The following is a 23,415-nucleotide window of genomic DNA, read 5'->3' as shown; positions in this document are numbered from 1 at the left end:
ATAATACGTTGCCAAACCTAGAAAACTTTGGCGGCGTTGATTGTTCTCCAGAGGTTTTAGTCAATTTTCACATTTGCAACTATTTCAGAATCGGTCTTTACTTCTTTGAATGAAAAGCGCGGATTATACTTTAGATATGTGCTGCTCGAAGGCTCTGTAAAACATCATTCGGTATTCGACCGAATGTGGTGAACTATTTCACCGAAAAGCGAAAACCAAAAAAAAAAAAAAAAAAAAGCCGAATACTTGCGGCATCTCTACAATTAATGTCCCCGGCAATTATTTGTCGAAACTTCGCCAATTAAACTGGTATATGTAATTTTAAGTTTTGCTGGTTAAACAACGTACTTCAGACAGAAGGAAAAGCAAAAAGAAATTTTTCGTTTCCGATAAATTTCCTATTTAAATGGATTTTATCAATTACCAGTTTTACAAAAAAAAACTCAAGTAATTTTATAAGTGCACTTTTATTGAGTCACACTACAGAAATAAAATACTAAGGTTTATTTTTTTTGAAACAAAATATAACTGTATTAGGTATGTAACTATTTTAATAATGTTTGTTTTTGTATGAACTTCTTTATTAAGTTTTCATACTCTTACAACTAATTCATTATAACATTGTATAATCTATATCTAAGGTACTCTTCAAAATAAAATTTTAACAAGTGTTATAATAATAAATATTATACCGTGTATAACTAAATGAAAAACTAGGATTTAAGTAAATAACAATAATAAAGTAAATCTCCAATAGGAAACTATCACCCGTATTGCGATTGTCAACTATCAAGTGATTTTTGATAAATACTAAAATTTGGTATTTTAAAACCTTATTTATGAGAAAATTGTCCAACTTTTCAATTATTTTCAATTAAGAACGGTTTGCATCATTCTCTTTTTTTCAAAAATTTTGTTAATTTAGTAATAAGATATCAAAATTTAACTTTAATCAACTATCAATTGACAATTGTAAGCCGCAGTAGGGTGAATATTTATGCTTAATAAATTACAATGATATATATAAGGACATGCAATTTGTGCATTTCAGTTTTGCATATCTCTGTAACTCCGACTCGTAACTTTTTTCTGTATATAATAAATTAATAAACATTTGTAAAATTTTTGTATACCTGTTTTAAAATTTTGAACTCGAAAAATATAATATTATTTTTTTTAATAATCTTCAGCATTTTGTAGATTTTACAATATGAAATGAGGTACATTCATAAATCGGAGGTATTGATATTTTAATGTATGTAGTTGTTAATTTTTTGGTACAATTTTTTTCATGATTTTTTTTTTTGGCAACAATTGATGTTCAAATTATGTACATTCATTAAGATTTATCTTACTTTCTAATCGGAGGAAGATCATTATTGACAGTTACACTTAAGCGACGAATGTTTGGTTTGTCATATTCTTCCATTGAAATACCACGAGAAAGCTTACGATTGCCATTTGTGCCTTCAGTGGATCCTCCAGAGCTAGTTGAAAATGCCCTTGATCGATCCACACCAGGCATAATGACAGATGTAAGTAAACCAACTCCTTTGCAAAAAAGCAGTATTGACTGAGCCACTTTTGCAGGCTAAAAATTAATAAAATAAATTAGTCAAGTAAGAATTACATATTTGTGAAAAAAATCATATCATACCGCATCAGCAAGAACATCTCCAGCTCGTTCAATTTTCAGCATTGTTGCTTTTTCTTTTTCAACGTCACGATGTAGTTTCTCTACCATTTGTGCATATGGGCTGAGCATACCGGTAATAAGTATAAGATCAACTCTGCAGTCTCTTAAAGACAAATCCTTTCGACTTGGAAGTAAAACAAAAACAATTAGGTATGTTAAAAAAAATGAAAATACTTAATAATGATGGAAACATACTTCATAAATGCTTTAACATATTGTCCAATATTTTTGCTGTTAAGTGAACTCCTTAATCTCTTTTGATACTCAGCAACAATTTTATCCTTGTCTGGATTATCTCCAACAAATTGCTATTTTATTATAAAAGAAATGTATATTATCTAATGCAATGAAAACTCTGGTTAAAACTAAATTGAGTAAGTTAGATACAATAAATAAAAAAGACATGCGATTTATTCTATATATTCTTATTTTCTAAGATTTTATAAGTTCTACAATCTATACCTAACTGTCCCATCTTATTTAATTAAAAATAAAGGATAAAATGAACAAAATGTATCATTCAATATTTTAATAATTTTATATTATTTTTGTTATTTTTTTTTTCTTCGTTATCAAAATGTATCATGTTGGAAAAGATTTTTAAAGCATGTTTCCCTTTTAAAAATAATAATAAGAACAAAGTATTGTTTAAGATTTTTTTTTGCATTTTATTAAAAAAAACCAATGGAAATTCTCCAAAAATTTTGAAATTCTCACCGAAATCGAGTGATTTGTGACTAAAAATTAAAAGTTTAGTAAAATTATTTTCTGGGTTATATTTTTTGATCTATTTTATATTTTGAATTTTTTGTTCGAAATCACTTTATAGTCAAGACCGTGCGTCAAAACTGGTAGTTCTGAATTTAGGCACAGTTGTTTATAGATATGACCCAGTAAATACACATGTCTACATTTTCAAGAATTCCCTTTAAAAATTATGTGGAAGTGCAATTTGTGGAAGTAGCCATTTTGTTGGAAATTTTGACCTTTAAAGTGAATTCGTTCTTATTTTTACATGTTGTTTGGAATTGAATTTTACTAAAAAAGCAACTTTTTAACATCGAACGTTGATCTAACATTTTTTTTAATTTTAAATTTGTTTTAATAAATTGTCCCTCGCGCCTAAATGCGGAGGAGATAGACCTACATTCTTTATTAAAATAGGTACTTGTACTGAAGACCTCTACAAAAAACCGTTATCAATTCTTGTCTCCAAAGTTATCGTACTCGTGGCTTCGTCCACGTACACTGTAGCGTATACGTGTTCTAATTTGTATTGTTTTGTGTTCCATTTGTCTACAAACATAAAACCCGATCAAAAGCGGAGCAACAATATGAAATATTATAAAAGTAATGGAGATTATTTGAAGATGCCTTTATCTCTGTAATAAAGACTCCAGTACAAAGCTGGTGGAATTATTTTTAAATGATTTTTTTAGGTTCAATCTAAAATTACAAACAAGCAAATGAAAGAGATAGATGTATAAGTAAAGAAGTATATATCCAAATTTTGATTGTAAATTAAAATTATTTATTAAATTAAAGTAAGCAGAAAACTATCCTATGATTTAAAATTTTTTATTTTGAACTATTTACATATGAAAGTGAACTTTTTAATGAACTTTTTAAATTTAAAGCTCCGTTGAGATAAAAAAGTAATTAATATCCTTTTATTTAACTCTTATACATACGGAAAAATGCATATCGTTCTCCTTCATGGAAAACATACAATTCAAAGTTATGGTATTTATCACTCTTCCAAGACACAAAACAACGAGCAAACAAGTATATTAATTTAAAACATGTTTCATTTTAAAAACTTACGTGTCCAAATTTATGGTACATCAAAAAGCTCTCAGCAGATTGGGCAACTTCATCATTATTCCACGTAATAAACTTTAAAAAAAGGAAAGAAAAATTAATTAAGAGTAACTAATATCAAAATTCCCAAAAAAACTCACTCTTGTTTTGAAAGACTGCAAAACCGAAGCGGCACTTCCAGTGCAGTTTATTAAAATCAGACCCAATAATCGCGATGGATGGGCTAATCCAAATCGAGCCAAAATATTTGCTCCAGCACCTTCACCCAAACCAATTACATATTTTACGTGCAAGAAATCCAATACTGTTACTAGATCCTCGCCCAAAGTTTGCAATGATGGAAACTGAAATCTATACCCACAACCATATGTATGTTTTTTTTTTATACATAAGAATCATCCAATCTTAACTTACGATTCTGGTAATGTTTCAGCTCCGTCAGCATGTCCTGGTACGTCAATATGAATAAAACATGATCTTTCCTTGATTTCTGTCATACATGGACTGTTAACGAATTCCTGAAAGGAATTATCTGGAAATAGATTGACACAGGTTGTTTTGTTTGTGATTATATTAGATTAGACATATAGAAACATATATGAGATCTGTATTCGGTCCAACCTCCAAAATTTTGTCATGGTAAAATTAGATTGATAAATTGAAAGGCTGAAAGTTGTACTGGACCAAGTCACAAAAAGTGTACCCAGACATATTATAAAGATTTAAAGTAAATACCTTTCCTTTGATAACTTTAACTTTTTATGTGGCTTGTTCATTGACTTCAAAAGTTGAAACTACAATGGCCACTTTTTGCAAAATTACAAAGTGGAAATGAGTAAGTACACAAATTGTTTTTGAAACCTATGGTTTCAAACTTTTTATGTGGCTTGTTCATTGACTTCAAAAGTTGAAACTACAATGGCCACTTTTTGCAAAATTACAAAGTGGCAGGGACGTACACTCCCTTGGGGCAAGCGGGGCGGCGCCCCGGGGCCCCCGACTGACCCTAGGGCCCCTACTCGAGACATTGCAGAGAAGTAAACTGTTAGCATAAACTGAGTTTCGAAATAAATTAAAATGTATTTGAATCACTTCGGATACAAGGGGAAAAAATTATGTCATTCAGTGTAATGTATAATGCATTGGTAGCCACACAATATATATTCATTTAATAAAAAGGCTACCTCAGGGGCCCCAAAAAAATAAACTGCTTTTTTAAAAGAAAAATTATAATTTTATCTTAGGGCCCACAAAAATATTACTTGAAAAATAATTGCAACCACAAATAATACATTAGGGGCCCCAAAAAATCGCCAGGGGCCCCAAAAGCCTTTACTTCAGGGCGTCAACAAAAATTTAATTAAAAAAAATTGTTTTTTAAATTAAATTACATTTGTTGATGGATTACTAAATATTTCCTTAGGAACCCCAAAAAATATGACTTCGGGGCTCCAAAAGTATTATATGAAGGGTTCCAAAAAATAAGTTTTCAGGAACCCCGTTAGTTTAGAGGCAATCAAATATTAATTTGGGGGCCCCAAAATCTATTACTAAGGAGCCCAAAAATATTCATCAAATTTTCAGATGACATGACAAATATTATTTGAGGATCCTCAAAAGCTATTACTTCAGTGGTTCCAAACAATCAAATGGAAAATTAAATATCAATTCAGGGGCCCCAACATAAATATATCAGGGCCCAAAATAAAACTATTACGTTATTGGTGGCATTCCGAATATTACTTCAGAACAGAGGCCCCAATACCTATTAATTCTTGGCTCCAAAAATATTATATTATATTTTAGGGGCCTCAAGGCCCCAAAAATAATTTTTCACTGGCCCCGAAAGAAATAAACTATGTTTGATGATGGAAAATCAAATGTGTACATATGTATTACTTTAGAACAGAGGCCCCAAGAACTATCAATTCTAAGCTAAAAAAAATTTATTTTAGGGGTCTCTAAATATTTAATTTAGGGGACCCTAGTACAAGTATTTACTTCTTTTATGATAGAAATTTTAAGTAAGTGGGTATATCAATGTGCATTACGAACTTATTAAAACATTAAAATAAACCTAAAAATAAATAAGCCAACAAAAAAAATGTATGGCGTATACGTATTTTTTTTTTTTTTGTACCTAAGGGGCCCCAAATATCAAAGGGGCCCCAAAATTTAGTCTTGCCCCGAGGCCCCGGTGACTCAACGTACGCCACTGCAAAGTGGAAATGAGTAAGTACACAAATTGTTTTTGAAACCTATGGTTTTAAAATAAGTTTTAAAATTTTCACTTTGACATATAATTTTGAGCCACTGTTAATGTAAAAAAAAAGTTTAAGGATACTTATGAATAGTAATGGTACTTACGATTGCATCCTAGATCATGAACTGTAATAAATACTGCTCTCTTTTCTTGTTGTGTTAAATCACCCTGCAAATATTTTTATCATAAATATCAATTAATTTCTATTACTCTAATATCTAATTAATAGCGGATTGACTTGAGACCTGAGACTCCACTAATTTCGATTGATAACAATTGGGTATTAGGAATGGGATTAAAGGCCCAATTATAATAGGCATGAGCTCGCATGGGCTTAATGTCGAAATATAACGAACTGTTTCTTCATAATTTCTGACAACATGAGGAGTAGCCATCATAATAAACATGCCCACACAGCTTTCTGTCACAATTTACGTTTACGGACGACTATTTTGCATACAACGTTTTTCAACGTCTCTAAAATCCATTTTCTTCCATAAATAAAGCAAAAATTCTTTCAAAATCAGAATTTATGAATTAAGAAATTATGATAGAACAAAATTTCTTATAATAAGAAATTAAAGAAATGATGTAGGTACATATGTTAGCAAAAAAAAAAACAATATTGGGACTTAACACCAGACCTCTGGTGTAAAAGACAAATCGTTCAACGATCTGCTGACCCTACTATGGATATCTAAAGTTGGAGTTGGCTTTATATGAAAAGTAAAAAAACCATTGCTTTCATTGTTCTCGGCTCAAGTGAATCCGCTTTTTCAATTCTTGTAGTACCTATCAATCCTGGTATAAATAACTTACCTGAACTGTAACAGTTAACTCCCCACTTTTATCTGTATTTACTATATATTTCTGCAAATAGAAAATCAAAAAAGATTAAATTCAGGCTTAAAATGATAACAAACTGACAAACAAAATAAGAAACACTGCTTTGGGAATTCAAAAGCATTCAAGATTGTATGAAATGACCAAAGTTATGTGCGTTACTGCTATGAATTTTGCTAATACTAGGGGTTGGAAACAAACATAAGACAAGAGTGGTATTGATTCAAGCAAATGGGCATGAAGGAATATCTACGAGTATCTACCAAGGGATTTTTTTGTATTTAGCTTAGCAAAATCCTCTTTAATCTTATACGCTCGAACCATCATTCATTTCAAGAAGCTATAAAAGTGTTCCTTGGTCATAAAATTGTCTTTAAAAAATTGATGTAGGTAACGATCAAAGAAAATAATAGTTTATAAAAACAATTAAAGGTGATTTATTATCGTTGATGATGTCGTCCAAGGATATCTTTTTATTATAAAAATGTTTTATACATATATTTTTTATAAAAATTTTTCACTAAAAAAATAATAAATAATTGGTAGCAACATTCGGTTTAATTTTTCATAACGTGCCTGCAAATCAGACAATTTTTTGTATTTATCTATTACATAGTTTGTTATATCGAGGTCTTCAAGTGAAGAAATGAACAAGGCTTTCCATTTTATACCATTCCGATCTAGATTTATCCGAACTCCATTAAAGTTCTAATGAAATTCAGTGAATAAATGATTACGCAAGCCTTTCGATTTGAATAGATACACGTATAATATACGTTGTGTCATGTGCATCAGGGAAGGTGAACTTTGTGTATAAAATTATTTGGATTTTAAATTGATGGCAATTGGTTCATTCAAGTGAAACCAACCAGAAGTCTTATTTAATTTACTATAGATACAATGCTGCATGTTTAATAATGTTGTCAAAAATATCTAATGAGAAAATGGTAAAAAGTTTCCTTTTGCAATAAGGATGAAGGATCAAAAAGGTCTATAAAAAAAATATTGGGTGTGAAGGATTTTTTTCGCGGAAAAGAGATAAATGTTTTTTTTTATTTAAGAGTTGAGTTATCGTAAGAAATAAATTTCCTTTAACTTGGTGAAAAAGCTTCTTTTTTTTATTACAAGAACCAAGAGTCTAAAGAGTGAAAAAGTCTATAAAATCTTGAGTGAAGATACCTTAAAATCTGTGGCAAAATGATACCCCATTGAGTATTGGTAAAAATGTTTCATATATTTACTATGACAGAAACCAAGAATCTAAGCAGTCTAAACTCTGAGGTGGGTTTATTTTAAAAAACTAAGTATGTAATAGTAATGGTATCCTATTAAAATATGACCATTATGTTACATTTGAGATATAATTTGTAAAAGGGTGTTTTTTTTATTGGAAAAAAATTGATGTGTCACCCTTATGAAATATTAGGTTGGAATGTGACATTTGCAATAGAAAGCCAGAACAAAGAGATTTCATTAAATAATTTGGTGTTATTTTTCGAGGATGGAGTAAATTCTGTAATAAAAATACTTCCTTATTCCGTGACCTTTCTTTTTTAAATAAAGTTAATCTTCTTCGTTGGCTATAGGTATAGAAGATAAGATAGAATCAAAACAAGACCTATAGCCAACGAAGAAGATTAACTTTATGTAAATTCTGTAAAGCCAATGATTCTTTTATAACGCCTTAGGACTTAAGTATAAACGTTCAATTTATCATCGAAACTAAAAATAAAATTAATTTTTAAAGGTTTTGTTTTGGGTGAAGGGAAAATGGTTATTTATCATTTAAAAAAAACAGAAGTTTTCGCAGTTGCTTTTTATAAATTCGTCAAATTTGCACACAGTTATAAAACCCAAATTTTAAGCGAAGAATTTTAAACAGAACAGAAGAATTTTTGACAGACGACTTTTGCCATGTCATTTAAAAATTGCATAGGTACACATATTGAATTTAAATACTAAATATTGAATTTAAATAAAATTTAGTGCCGGTTTGTTCACAGTCGATTATCTTTTAATCATGGATTATTCCATACAAAAATCCTTGATTAAAAGATAATCGAGTGTCAACAAACCGGCCCTTAACCTAATTTAATGTTAATCATCAAAAAAAAGTTTTGAAAGTGGTACCTGATTGAAAACCAGTTATAATAGCTGTGTTTTATTTTCCTCAAGATCCAGATCAGATCATTGTTTTTATTATCTTTACAACAAAAGCAGGATTTTGTTTTGTTATTGTTTAGCAAATAAATACAATGATCTTATGTGGATCACGTGGATAATAAAACACAGCTAATGTTTCACTAGGATTTGAGTAAATTATCTATTGATACAATTAATTTGATAAAAAGGGTGTTTTTCGAGCGATTGAAATGTAGACTTGGACAGAAATTTCATTTGGAGGTATTTTAGTTTTCAACACTTAAAAAACACCCCTTTACACAAAAGCTAATTTTATTTTTGTTCCCGCCTTGCATTGTTAAGTTCTTTACGAATCATTGACTTTTTGGGACTTATAACAGAATTTACTCCCTCTTTGAAAAAAGCACCCTTTCACCTAAAATTATTTTGGTCTTTTATATCTGCATCTTCTCCATTTCCACAAACTCTTTGAATACCCTACCTATGTCGATCATCTCTTCATCATCTAAAATTCACCTTTGTTGAGTGCCGGGTACCAATACTAAACATGTAGTCCTACTGTTCAAAATGAAATTTATATGTTTTCATTGAGAACACAAGAAATTGGTTAAGCTGTTTAAAAAAAAAACAACATTTGTTTTAAAATAACGTATACATTCGTGACTTTAAAGAATATGTACGTCAAATACTCTGAGATTCAAGTAATATTAATTCTAAGATCTAAAAACATCAAATAAATTTTAATAGGTACATATTTGTTAAAATTTTAGGGCTGTATCCAAATTAAGAAAATAAAAAAAAAAAAAGAATAACAATAAGAATTTCTTGAAATCTCTTTAATACGATAGAGATAGATACGCAATAATTATATTTTAAACGAGACCTAATTAAGTCAATAGATTATGATCTTATTGTCCTCATACAATATCTAACTCCCAATGAAAACAAACATGTTTGTGGTAGATTTAATGTATCATCTTCATCACTTATTTTGATGATGATATGGTTTACTCATATCTATTCAGTACGTTCATACGTATGATCTAGTTATATCAGAACTTCATTAAAAGTTCAATAGGAAACAGGCTGCACGATATTTAGTAAACAATAAATTGTTACACAAGCCTTCCATTTGTATCGGTATAGGGTATCTACCTTATAAGGAAGGTGAACTTATTTGAAGTTAAATTGATAGCAATTGGTTCGTTCAAGTGAAACAGCTTACAATCGTAAATCTTCATTATTGTTAACTGAAGATGCAATACTAAAACATTAAACGGCAAACAACGAGTCTCTTTCGAGAAAATTAAATTTTGAAGTCGAAGGTGGCTATTAAAATTAAAAAGAACGACTCATTCCGTACGTATTATTGAGCTACCCAGAGCTATAGAGCTTTCCATCAAACAAATATATTACATCATTTTATTAGTTTATAAAAATTGAAGATAATATGGATAGTAATAAATTGTAATTAAGGTCAACATCGGTTTTTTAACTGGACATTGAATTTTTTTTTTAATTTTCACAATTTTTATTTTTTTTTGCAATTTTATTCACATTGAATCTTTCTATTACTACAGTAAGGCTGTTCTTTTTGTACAAATCACTCATGCAACATTTCAATTTACCGAAATTAAGTTCAATTCAGTTCATTCAATTGAAAGTCAAAGATTTCTTTCTTTCCACGTGATTATTTTCAATATTTTATCCTTGTTACTATTTGTTACTATTAGAATTGAATGCAAGTCACTTGTTCGTTTGTAGTAAAAATTATTCATTCAAAACCTTTACTTTTTAAAAAGATATCTACATATAAATAGCTACAATTTTTGCTCGTTAAGAGTTTTTTTTTTAACCAAGCATTTTTGTTGCAAGAATGTATTTTTATTTTTATTTACATTGAAATTTGGAGTGGATTTCCTTTCATTTCTCTTTAAGACTTTGAATAGAAGGCTAATGATCAAACTTCTTATCTCAGAAAACGGAAACATTAGGATAAGTTTTACAATGTCACACTTTTAAATAGGATTTAAAGGTCAATTAAACTTATTGAACATAAATTGAAGAACTTTTATTGGACAGTTCCCATATATCTCTAGTAAAAATGAAATCATTTTGTTCCCAAATCAACTTCTAAGGATACTTTTCGTTATGTATGTACATATTTTTTTTATTAGTACAGTGCAAGTATAATTACCTACAGATTGCATTATATAGGGAGATATATTAATAGTTCAATTGTTTAATTATGAAAAAAGTAATTTGTTTTTACTTTTTAGTTCCTATAACAAAAAAAAAAAATACAGCAAAACCTCCTTGATAATGAAATTTAAAAAAGTATTTGAATAGACTAACGTAATGGTGTTCTGGGTCATTTCCATTCAAAATGAACTTGCCATTATTATTTAGACGATATAGCTCTAAGAATAACTAGAGAATATTAACACAAGGAGGGTGGAAGTTCATGTTTTCATCATGTAAGAAGTCCGATATTTGTTCTTCACAAAAGATTGCCAACTATAAATGACTTGCAGATTTGTCGTCATTCGCATTTCATTAGAAATAAAATGAAATGCATGACTGGGTCTCAAGTACTTGCTCTTGCAGTGGGTCAAGGGTTTAATATTAAAGTTAAATATGACATTTTTCTTAAATTGTTTAAAATTTTAACCCAATTTACAGCATTTTCTAAGATTCAAAAGGTTAAAGAATAAAAAAATTATTTTTGAAAACTTCTATTTCAAGTGCAGTTATAGCCAGATACGCCATTGCCAGCCTAAAAAACAAATTTTTAACATTTTTGAGAATCCAATTTTTTTTCTTAAAATAGAATGGGTAGCTTCGAGAAAAGCCATTGGTTTCTTTCGCAAGCCACTGTAAGTGGCACGAATGAGGATTCAAAATTTATTGAACAACTATGGCTTAAAACTGTAATGTTTTATGTCTGTCCCGTAAGGTTTACCACTAAGAACATACGAAAATTATATTTTTAATTAGCGATATCTTTCTGAAGCCCTTCTAAAAGCTTATTCATGTAAATAAAACCTCAAGAATTGTGTCAGGTATTTAAAACCAATTCTAATTTAAATACAAAGCGAACCTTCCATCTGGCAAGTAGAAATAAACGCCTTCACATTTTTTAAACATCTTTTTTCTTGTAATTAACAATGCAAACAAGTGTTTTTTTTTTTTCTAATTCATATTCACACAAACACAAGAGAAAAGGAGCACTTAATTGCTTGATATTATCGATACAATAATATTGTAATATTATATCAGCTGATGAATACAAACCAAACCCTTAAGGAAAATCGGCTATCCCAATGGGTTATAATTTGATGGTAATTATATTCGACTGACCTTGAATATTTTCTTGTGCTTTAATGTTTTATATTGGAGAACAGAAATTTAAATAACTAAGCAATAAAAATGGCAAAATATTTCTACAGGTTATTATTAAAGATTTTCAATAAATAGTTCTTTGAAAAGTGGCAGAATGTTTGTACATTTAATACTGCACCAAGCGATACACGTTGAATACTTATCCTTCTGTATCAAAAAGAAAAAAGAATTGTGTTACGAAATCCTCCCACTTAGGATGCACTTGGAATTTCATCCATGTAAACAAAGATATATTAATTAAAAATGGGTTTTTAGCCAAGAAGACTTTAGTAAATTGATATAAAATAATCGATAATTTTTAATAAGCAGAAACATCTTTAAATATTCTTTAATAAATACACAATTAAATAACTCTATAGAGCTTTTAAAGAGCTATTTATGTATAATATATATAATATATAAGTGGTGGCAAAATAATTAGAAACATTCTCCTTTGTTTACAAAATTTTATTTTTTTCTTACTATAAATACAAAATATTTAACAAATTTTAAGCAAACACGAGTAATGATATAATCGTTGTAACATTTTAAGAACAAAATTTTAGAATTTACCCAACAAAAGAAAAATATTGCAAAAAATCTAAAATATAGTCCAACTTTGTGTGGAACTATAATTAGAAACACTGAGGAAAAATTTTATTAATATAAGGAATATCCAATTTTTGATTTTTAGCATTTGAATTTGTCAAACTTGGTCAATTAATTAAACGTACAATTAACAGAAAGGACTAACACTAACTAATTTCCATAAGTAGGTTTATGTGGTTGCAGTCCTCGAAAAATGCCACTTGTTCCAAAAAAATAAAATAAAACGCTCTTAACAATTCCTGACAGACCAACCCCTTATAATTTAGGAAAAGAAGGTGCAATAAAGAGGATATCCTTAATAAAACATCGATATCTTCAAATGTCACTGTTAAAAAATATTTCTAATATTTTTTAAATATATTAAGAACATATGTACATACATTTTGAAAAGAAAGATTATTATTTTTCCACCACTGTATATATTATATAAGGCATCAAGATTATACTTATACGGATGCGGTATTGTATACAATATAAATTTTTCTTCAACTGGTTTTTTTTTACAATTAGCTAGCAAAATAATTTGCAGTAGGTATTATAATAGGGTACCTACCCCTATTATGATTAAGCAAGGAACGATGTGAACTTTACGATTTTTGATGAATTTTCTAAAATATATTTCTCTTCTGTCGGAATTGAAAATAAATGTTTTTAGGTTAAATAACAAAAATTTCTTTTTAAAACTTAAGCCTACTACCTTTTTACTTTATAAGCTACTCTAATCGAAATATATATTTATTTGTTTATATAAAAATGAACCCCACAACATTACCGGCATTTTTGCCTAAATATTACAAATCCACGTACATTTATATTTTATAGATAGTACTATAAAACAGAAATAGTCTATTCAGTATAGTATTTGTACAGATGTTTGTTAAAATTGAATTTATGTGATAATGACACTTTATTAAACTATATTGTATAGAGATTCATTTAGACGTTAAAATATTTGGTTTTGATGGTTTAATAGCTCTGAGCAAAAAAAAAAAACTTCTAAGATTTTTTAGAATCCTGGAGGTCTCGAAACAATAAGTTAATTCATGATTTCTTTTAATAAGTAAAAAAAAGCATTAAAATTAAAAAATCATATAACTGCACTCTAAAATTTCAAAATTCACGAATGTGAATACAGCTACCTTCACTATTTAGTTACGTTCTAGAGTTTAGACCCAATAAGATATTCTTAGGTTTAAATATGTTCAAATCGAAATGATAAACTAAAATGCCGGCTAAATTAAATACTTTGTAAACTTTTAGCTCAGAATTATGAAAATAACATAGATTAGTAAAACTTTATTAATAATTTAAAAATAACTTACACTGACTTTATCGTTGGATATATGCTGATGGTGCGTAAGGTGATGATGCCTATCTACAGACAACATTCTTAAAAGGTTAAATTAAATCCTTGACAGACAAAACAACAACAAAAAGAACACAAATGTCAGAAGTTCACGCTAATAAGGGTATTAATTGAATTAAATACTATTATATAAGTCGAATTAGATAATACAATTAATCTGCATAAAGCAAATACAAGAAATATACGAGTGAATTCAAAATATCAAACGAAGGAGCAGTTAGGTTGTGAGCGGCTTTGATACTTTCTTTAAACTAACCGCTAAGTTATAAATAATTGACTATGATACTGGTATTTAATTTATAACGTGTATCATAGAAGAAGCATCTATGTTCAAATTGGAATTTTAAGCTTTTTCGGAGTGATGCCTTTCGAACTGCGAACCTTTCAACTGATTTTTAAACTTTTATCGATACAGTATAGAATGAAAAGCTTGAAAAAAGCTATATATGGGGAAATGTGTTAAGATACATTTAGTTGTGGTTGCAAAATGCGTTTCTTCTTCTAAACATTTTTAATAGTGTTGCCGCTGAGCAAGAAAAGATCATGACAAAAACAAAATAAATTCGTCTTATTTATTTTATTGTTTAATCTAGGTCAAAGAGAGCCTTAACTAGTTTACTCGGAACCCGTCGACTCAGGGCCAATTTATATTTTCACAGGTAGTTTTCAGGCGATTTTAATGAAAAAAAGGATTAATTCAGGGTCATTACAATACTGTGTCACTTTAGACCTCTTCCTTTGGGAGGTGGCAAAGTACTACTAGTAGTTTACTAGCTATTTTCAATGGAACGCACCTTCAACGAATTCAATACAAATCGTACCTACTCGGGAAGAAGAGCATGAGTAGATGATGGTATAAGATTAACCAGAACATCTACTATTAGTAGACTACCACCTCCAATGGAACAGGGCTTTTATTGTATCTTCACTATAATAAATAAAAATTGAAAAAAAAAAATAGTTCGGAATTGTTTTTTATTTGAAAAATTTTGATTTTAAAAAATAATTTTTAAAAAACAATTTCATAAGTTACTTTATTTGAAAACGCAATAAAAGAGAGATTTTACTTTACAATGTTTTAGAAAATGGAGACGAATAGACATCCTCCCTCCACATCCCATACGATTTATTCAATCTACACGCTCTAGAGTTTTGGTCATTCTTCCTTAATCAAACAGTGTGGTTGAAAATTGTGAATTATTTAAAAAATAACTTACGAGTTCATTGGACTCAATAGTTACCACTTAACGCATTTATACCAAGCTAAAATGGTGGAAAAAAATGGTGGATGAGTTCGACTATAGGATTTCTTGAGGTAAAACTAAAAATCAAAAAGTACGTCACACAAAAACTCTTAAAATTGGTCATCCGATACCTCGTATATTGTGTTCATTGTTCTCACCCTTTCCACAAGGCTTTCTGCTCTTCTAGCAAAGGATTTTCTTCGTTCTTGAACGGTTGACATTCTTCACAGGCCACCTAAAAAAGAAAATGAATTAAATAAATAAGAAAGTATGACATGAGAATGATGTTAAAAAAAAAAATAGGTACCCTCACTACTCTATCTCAAATAAATTTTTAGGTAAGTGTTTATAGTAAATAAACTTAATTACTGCTACATAGTATTAGTATAAGGGAAAGCAGTTAAAAAGAAAATAATAAATATTAATTGAAGGATGCATGAAATAAAGCATAGTTGCTACATATAATGAACAAACTAACGAGATTAGCCTAAGTTCAGCATTTATAATACAAAAATGTATGCAGATTGTACTTAAATCAAAAGCGATTTAATTTTTAAGTTGATTGAAATCTAGTGTTTTCATGTAGGTACATTAAATAAAAATCTAAATGAAAATATTTAAAAAAGTACGTATACGCCATAGTGTACATTTTTCCTTTTCTATGTTTATACTTGTTAAATTATATAGTGCATAAAGCTATTTAAAAATATTGTTGGCATCTTTTAAAAAATAAACAATAATGTAGATATTTACGTATGTTATCATTGGAATCATTTTTGAGAACGTTAATGTTTATTTTTTAACGTTTAAAAATAAATGTGACTAAGTTGATGAATCTCACGATTGTAAAACTCATTTATATGTGTGGTACTAAGCATCACGGCTGCTTTTTTACTGACTTCGAAAAAGGAGGAGGTATTCAATTCGTCTGTATTTTTTTTTTTTTTATGTTTGTTACCTCATAACTTTGGACCTATTTTGATTATTCTTTTTGTATTAAAAAGCTGGGGCCTGCAATGTGGTCCCATTTCAATTTATTCCAGTTATTGCCATAGAAACTATGAGAAAAACCATAAAACCCAGTTTTGATCCATGGAAGTCGGTTTTGTTTTTTTTTTTTTTTTTTTTTTGATAAAAATGATTATTTGTATTAGAGGTGTTAATTTCTGAATGAAAAAACATGTGACTTATGTGAAAAACTAATTTTTTCGACACCGAGAGTCGTCCTCGATCCCACATCAAAAGGAGCATATCCTTAAAATTTATGGCAAAGCGTAAAGAGCATAAAATAAATTGATTGAGATTTTTTCATTTCGGTCATATGGCGAGTATCGTTAGCTTTGGTCCAGAAAATGTTCGAATCACCTTTAATTACGAAGCTTGAAGCAAATCTCTATAGAGCAGCTAGAGAGCGAGACCCACATAAAAACAAACCCATAATTCTCTATCATCATATGGCATGCCTGATTGTTATCTCGAGTTCAATTTTTTTTTAAATTGTAAATTGATACATAGGGTCAATGTGGGTAAATGTAAACAATTTCATGTCTTTTTTTTCTTTTGACTTTAGATTTTAATATGTTTTCACGGAACAACTTGAATGGTATCTTCAAATGCAAATATGAAATGATTGCAGTTCTTCTTTATAAATATAAACAAATATTTCCCCAATTGTTTAAATTACTGTCAAATATGACATGTTTACAAATACCCCACCGTATTATGTTTTTTTTACAAATTCGGGGTAAATGTAAACGGTGATTTAAAATTTAGGATTTTCTCTTTATCATATGGATAACGACTTGAAAAACGTTCAAGAAGGTATTTGACAAAAACTTTTTCAAAGTCCAGTAAAATTTTTTGTTTTCTTCCTTTGATTCTTTATATAGGCACCCAATATGCATCCTGAGCAGCTCTGAACGTAATATTTTTTCTTTTTACGTCAAAGACCGATTTTGCAACATCATCCACTGAAAATGATGGTGTTGGCTACTTTAAAATGTGACTCCGTGGCACTTTAGCAATAGTAATTGACTATAAATATTTTTTTTTTATTAAAACCAATAATTTCAGCAAAAATATATGTTTTATTTACCCCCAGAATACGTTGTTTACATTTACCCATTATGAAAAATATTCTGGGGTAAATGTAAACACATGCAAATCGACATAAATGTCCTGTATTTTAAAATTTGTTTGTTTCACATAGAATCTACATTAAAATTCAAAACTAAAAAGTATTTGCAAATTATACTGACTTAATTGAATCTGCAAAAATATTTAATTTTTCTGAAAGACTAACGACTTGTTTGGCACTTTAAAAAATTATCTTTCACGGAAAATACGCTCGTCGCATGAATTCTCTGTTGACAGCAATGAGCTTGACGTATAAGTTAAAGGATACATGCGTCCGCGATTTGTACTTATGTATGCATCAAAGAGATTTAACTGAAGCTTGTTATGAGCCATGTTTTCATTTACCCCTGTTTACATTTACCCACATTGACCCTACATCGCAAGTAAAAAATTAAAGTATTAATTTAATTGTTTTTCTTTAATCAGCAATTTCATTCGATATGGAATAATGAAAACATTAAAATTTATAAACATATTTTGAATCGTTTGCCAAAATTCATTAAAAAGTATTTTACCCATTAAATACAAGGAATTTATTATTATCTAAAAATGCTTTTTCTTTTGTTTACTCAATCATTCAGTTTGTTATTATTCTCACTCATTAAACATGCTTCAATTCTCATAACCACTTCACATTCACATCGTCTCTTTAGTCTAAAATTCAATATGTATAAATAAATAAACAAAAAATTACGTGCATTATTTATAAACAAATAAACACCCAAAGTCTTTTCTTTTTATTTCTTTTAAATTCCTACTTTGTAAACAAATACAAAATTAAATTAAAACACCCCATAAATGAGACTAGGTATTCATAATTTCTAAGGAAGTTTAACATCATAATAAGCTTTTTGAACACACTAGCCAACTGACGACGATTTCTTAGCACATATTTATTGTAGGGACACCTTCTATATCATTTCTTGCGTTTTAGGTTTGAATTTGGACTTTTTAAAGTCTTGCTGTGTACCATTCACCTTTCGCCTTTTGCATAATTTGTCACTATCTAATATACAAAAAAGCATAAATATGATACGTATACAAATATAATAAAATAATCATACATTGAAGCCTATTAACGTTGCGATTCAAAATACGGAATATTAGGAGTTTTTTAAGGTTGATATTAAGAGTATTTTTGTGTGAAATGATGCGTTTTCTTTTTTAATTTACCACAAGATACAATGTTATTAAACTTATTTATTAAAAAGAATAATTTTCATTGAAAAAATAGACAGAAACAACCCAATGTTAAGATGTCATATTCGAAGGTTAAGTATTTTTGACTTATTATTTAAAAGCGGTATTATAAGACGCATTTCAAATTTAAAAATAAACATGTTTTCTATTAATGCGTTTATATTTTTTATTTTTATTTATTGTTTTATTTTTAAAGCAATAACTTTTTGATGTTTTTCAATAAAAAACACTAAAGTGGATTTTTTTTAATACCACTAATCATTTTTAGAAAAATATTTTTCTTTGGATAAAAAACAACAGAATTACATTTTTCTTTTTTTTTTATCACATACCTTTCGATTTAAAATTAAAATGCGATTAAAAATAAATTAAGAATCCGATGTTAATTGTTTTTTTGTTTTTGTATAAACTACAAGAAACAAACAAGTCCAAAAGTTCAAAAATACAATAATATTATGTTTTTGTAAATATATTTTTTAGACAACGGATATTTCGATAAGAACGAACAAGACAATTCAAAATTCAAGACGGTACTGAAACCTAAAGCTCATTGTTGTTTGGTCTTACGCTGCTATGACGTTCTACGTATTAAGCAAAGTTTAAAGCGATTTGTGAGAATTTTTTTTATCATTTCCGATATAAGAGCTACATACATAAGGGTAAGATTACTGCATTCATTAATAAAACCAATCTCGAAATTCTCATGTAAATAAGATTCTAAGAAAAACATCTTGACTATTTGAAGACTCTACTGGGTTTTTGAAATTAATTTTTTTGGATCAAAAATAACGATTCAAATGTTAATTTTTAGGCAAGGTCTATCTTTTATTGAAAACATTTTATATTAACTATAACAACTGCCATAGAACCGTTTATTTTTATAAATCATAATTTCTCCGAAACTACTAACTATTTCGGTTTCAACGAAATGTGTTAAATAAAATTACATAATTTTAAAATTAAAAAAAAATTAAATTTTGAAAAACTTGATTTTTTGATTTTTAAAAAAACTTTGCCTTTTTTTTGAAAATCAAATTTTCGAAAACGTGACATTGATTTTTTTTAAAAAGCACTAGATTTTTTTTTTGGAAACAAACATATAAAATTTTGTCTTTTCCAGTATAAGCCGTGTTTTCGAAAGAATTTTGTATAATAAATCATATTTTTTCACGAAAACGATTCAAAGCCAAGTTTAAAGATCTTTTTGTATGGATTGATGCCTAACTCATTTTTAAATGGAAGAAAAAAGGTGAAATAATTCCCAGTAAGTTTTTGTAAGTAAGTAAGTAAGTAAGTTTTTGTTGATGCACTCCTTGTTAGATTTTTGCTTACCGGATTTCTAAGTTTCACGAAAACACGACTATCGATATATTAAAAGAAAAATGTTTCGAGATGGTGCAAGGTAATCGAAAGTTATACTTAAAAAAAACTATTTTTATACAAACTATACACAAACAAGTTCGTAAGACCTAAATGTACACTTTATATTGTTATTCTATGTAGTATCGATAAATTCATTAAATAAAAATGGTGAGACTGTGCATTGTTTATTTGTGAGGCATAATGAACATAGTGACGGATTATTTTTAACTTTCAATTTCATTGAGTTTTTTTTGCTGAAGAGAAGGATTTGCATAGAGAATTAAATTCTATGCGAATATTTGAGATACAAACAAACCTCAATGTACTCAATTTCCACATTCAGCACTAAAGAGAATACTTTAAAAGCTAATTAAAAGTATTTAAATGTTTTGTTGCTATTGCATTTGCATAGCTATGAATGAAATACTATAATTAATAGCAGTTCAGAGATCAATCGTTTAGTTCTTAGAGCTTAATTTTTTTGGAATTTATCATTGCATCTTCATGATACAAAGAAAGTAGAATTGGTAAACAAATTTCGGGAGCGAAGCTGAAAATTTACGGGCCTATAATGTCAAGAAATTCAAATCGTTTTTTAAGAAATTTTGAATTTAAAAAATAAAATGAATGGAAATGTCTTTTAAAACGTGAAAAAGATTTATCGATATATATTCAGTAACATTTAAAAAAATGTGAAGTCTCATTTTTTGACCTTAAGTATATTTCTTCAAGTTAAAGTCTGTACATCAGAACAGAACAAACAAAAAACACACTTTTTTCGTAAAAAAAAACAAGGTTTGGTCTAAAAAAGCATGTGTTTTATGTCATAAGCGAAAAAATTATCTATAGGTACTCTTGAAAAATTGTTCCCAAAAAAATTCTTTATTTTACATTGAAAATTAATATTTATCGGTGAATATCTCATTAATAAAAGAATTTTAAATGAATAAAAACAATATAAATGTAGTAAAAAAGAATAGGCAGACAATTTCCAAAAAGTACCCAAACGCGACTTTAGTTATTTTGCCGTGAAAAAACGCCGAATTTGCAAATTAATTCACTTGACGAAAGCGAAATAACGCTGATTTTCCATATGTGGCCATATTGCACTTTATCAAAGTGAAATCAGACCGAATAAATGCAGGCACAGAGAAATAACCAAGCCAGGAAATGAAAACTTTTTTTTTTTAAGGAATAAGGTCCAAATTCACTAATGAACACAAAATTAAATAAGGCACTTTAATATTAAACTGACTGCACCGGATATCCCATCCAAGAGGGAGATGGTATATCATGCAACTTAAATTTTTGTGAATTAGTTTAGGTCCCACTTTATCAACACTCCACCAAATTTAAAGCCACCATTTAAAACGAGAAATTTTAAAATTTGTGATTTTCAATTTTAACGGCGACTTTTAATATAATGCTAAGTGAATAAATTGGGGCAAACAGAGCTTGATAAAAAAAAACCCTATTTACTAACTAACTTAAGCCTAGTAGGTACATACTTGGTGAAGTAAGTCGTGAAGTAAATCCATACATTTTTTTTTTTTTGGTCACCCGTGAACGTTCCTGTGAAATTTCGTGGTGAAAAAAAAAATAGGGGAAACGTGCAAAATGTACGGGAGTATCTTTTACTCACAATCTTAATTTGGAAATTAAAAACAAACAAAAATTGTATGAATTCACTTCACGACTTGCTTCACAAGTACTATGTACTAGGCTTTAGGATGACCAGCGCCAGCGCTTCTCCAGCCAGCTCTATCCTCAACGAAAGAGTTTTCATCCACCGATTCACACATTGGTGTTGAGGTCAATTGTACTTTTAAATTGAATTATACATATATAGTAGGATGTCCTGTATTTCCCAAAGTGATGTTTTCGGGACACCCCCTAGAGCGAATGTTTAGGGCCTAAATAAGGGGAATTAAGCAAAAAAAAAATTTAAGGAGGTCATTAAACCGTGCCTCTAAGGTCATACTTTCCCCATACAAATTTGTTTGGGAAATTTTTAACTCATACATAAATTTTTTTTTCTCTCGAGTTAAATCATCTATTTTTAAAATGTTTGATAATTCTGGTTGGAAAACTGGTACTTTAAAAGATCACATTCAAAATTTCCCGTTAAAAATTTTTTTATATTTTATTTCGGTTTTTGAAATTATTAGCTGTTTTCGTAGTTTTTGCTTGTACGTTTTATTTTATTCTACTTAAAGTAAGCAACCTATCACACAATTTTAAATGCAGTTTTATTGGTTTTTAAGTGTTTTCAAATATTGCATTCAAAAATGTGTGTAAAAATCAAAAATTTTATTTTTTTTTTAATTTTTATTTGAAATATTCGCCGTTTTTATACGTTTCAATTTATTTTTCTCGAACTACAAAAGACATGTTTACAATATTTTTATTGAATTTTGTTTAACAATTATCCACAGTTTAATGACCTCCAAATAATTTTTTTTGCTTAATTCCCCTTATTTAGGCCCTAAACTTTCAATCTAGGGGGTGTTTCCCCCAAAAACATTACTTTGGGAAATAACGGACACCCTAATGTATATATTTAATTTATTTTTCCGAATCCAAAAGGTTTCTGATTCTGATAAACATAAAACAATACAATTTTAGAAAAAAAAATCATCAAAATCGAAGTCGACTTAACCGACTTAAAAAAATGAAAAATGTATTCTAAAGCTGGAGCTTGCAGTGTGGCCCAATTTTAATTTCAAACAGTTTTGACATTATAATCCATGAGAAAACTGAAAATCCAAGTTTCGATCCATAGAAGTCGGTTTTTTTGTTTTTGATAAAAATGATTATATCTGCAACTAATGAGTAATAATGCGCGAACCTAGAACATTAACTTTGACACTACACCCTTATTTACAGGAAACAACTCAGGTCATTTTCGACCCCCCTCTAACTTTTATACCAAATATAACAGAAGTTTCCAAACTTATTATAGTCAAAAACAAACTCCTCAAAAAATGTCAGCTACTTAGAATGAGCAGTTTCTGAGATATAGAGCTTCAAAATCGCAAAAGCCTTAGCTGACTCACAGATCATCAAAATTTGAGATTTCCAATTTCGGATTAACCTAAAATCTTGAAACTTGGTAGAATGGTAGAGCTGGTAGTTTATACAAAGGAAAATATTTTTGATTTGAGAAATTTAGCCAATTTTCGCTGAATTTTCATCAAACATTATTGAACACTTCTGATACAATCCTATTGGTAGAATCTTATGCAAAAGAATTGATAAAAAGTCAATAAAACACCTTATAGTCTTGTTTAATTATTATTAAACAATTAAACAAGACTATAAGTTTAATTGACTTTTTATCAATTTAGTAACA

General features: G+C 28.7%; 1 protein-coding gene across 4 annotated transcripts; it reads right to left on the bottom strand.

Moving 5' to 3' along the window:
* Positions 1–508: 508 nt before the first annotated feature.
* LOC129914482 (uncharacterized protein ZK1073.1) lies at positions 509–19,234 on the bottom strand. Of its 4 annotated transcripts, none has more exons than XM_055993755.1 (10): positions 19,034–19,234; positions 15,497–15,600; positions 6,600–6,650; positions 5,885–5,948; positions 3,932–4,049; positions 3,658–3,868; positions 3,521–3,592; positions 1,892–2,004; positions 1,658–1,820; positions 509–1,591 (listed from the first exon to the last, which is right to left on the bottom strand). In XM_055993755.1, the coding sequence occupies exons 2-10, from the start codon at positions 15,584–15,586 to the stop codon at positions 1,352–1,354; spliced, it is 1,122 nt and encodes a 373-aa protein (XP_055849730.1). In that variant the 5' UTR covers positions 15,587–15,600; positions 19,034–19,234; the 3' UTR covers positions 509–1,351. The 4 variants fall into 4 exon arrangements, with proteins under 4 accessions (XP_055849730.1, XP_055849732.1, XP_055849731.1 ...); XM_055993757.1 differs by having other exon boundaries at positions 510–1,591; positions 15,524–15,600; positions 19,034–19,231; XM_055993756.1 differs by lacking the exons at positions 15,497–15,600; positions 19,034–19,234 and adding an exon at positions 14,078–14,383 and having other exon boundaries at positions 510–1,591.
* Between the last annotated feature and the right edge of the window lie 4,181 nt (positions 19,235–23,415).

This window comes from Episyrphus balteatus, chromosome 3 (genome assembly GCF_945859705.1).
Source record: "Episyrphus balteatus chromosome 3, idEpiBalt1.1, whole genome shotgun sequence".
In the NCBI taxonomy this organism is placed as follows: Eukaryota; Metazoa; Arthropoda; class Insecta; order Diptera; family Syrphidae; genus Episyrphus; species Episyrphus balteatus.
This window is presented reverse-complemented; position numbering and strand designations above follow the sequence as displayed.

Coding starts and splice junctions, on each gene's coding strand:
- LOC129914482 (XM_055993755.1), bottom strand. CDS start 15,586: ATGTCAACCGTTCAAGAACGAAGAAAATCCTTTGCTAGAAGAGCAGAA. Junction 6,651..15,496: donor CAATGAACACAATATACGAG/GTATCGGATGAC, acceptor TTCTATTTGCAG/AAATATATAGTAAATACAGA. Junction 3,869..3,931: donor GCTGAAACATTACCAGAATC/GTAAGTTAAGAT, acceptor TTGTGGGTATAG/ATTTCAGTTTCCATCATTGC.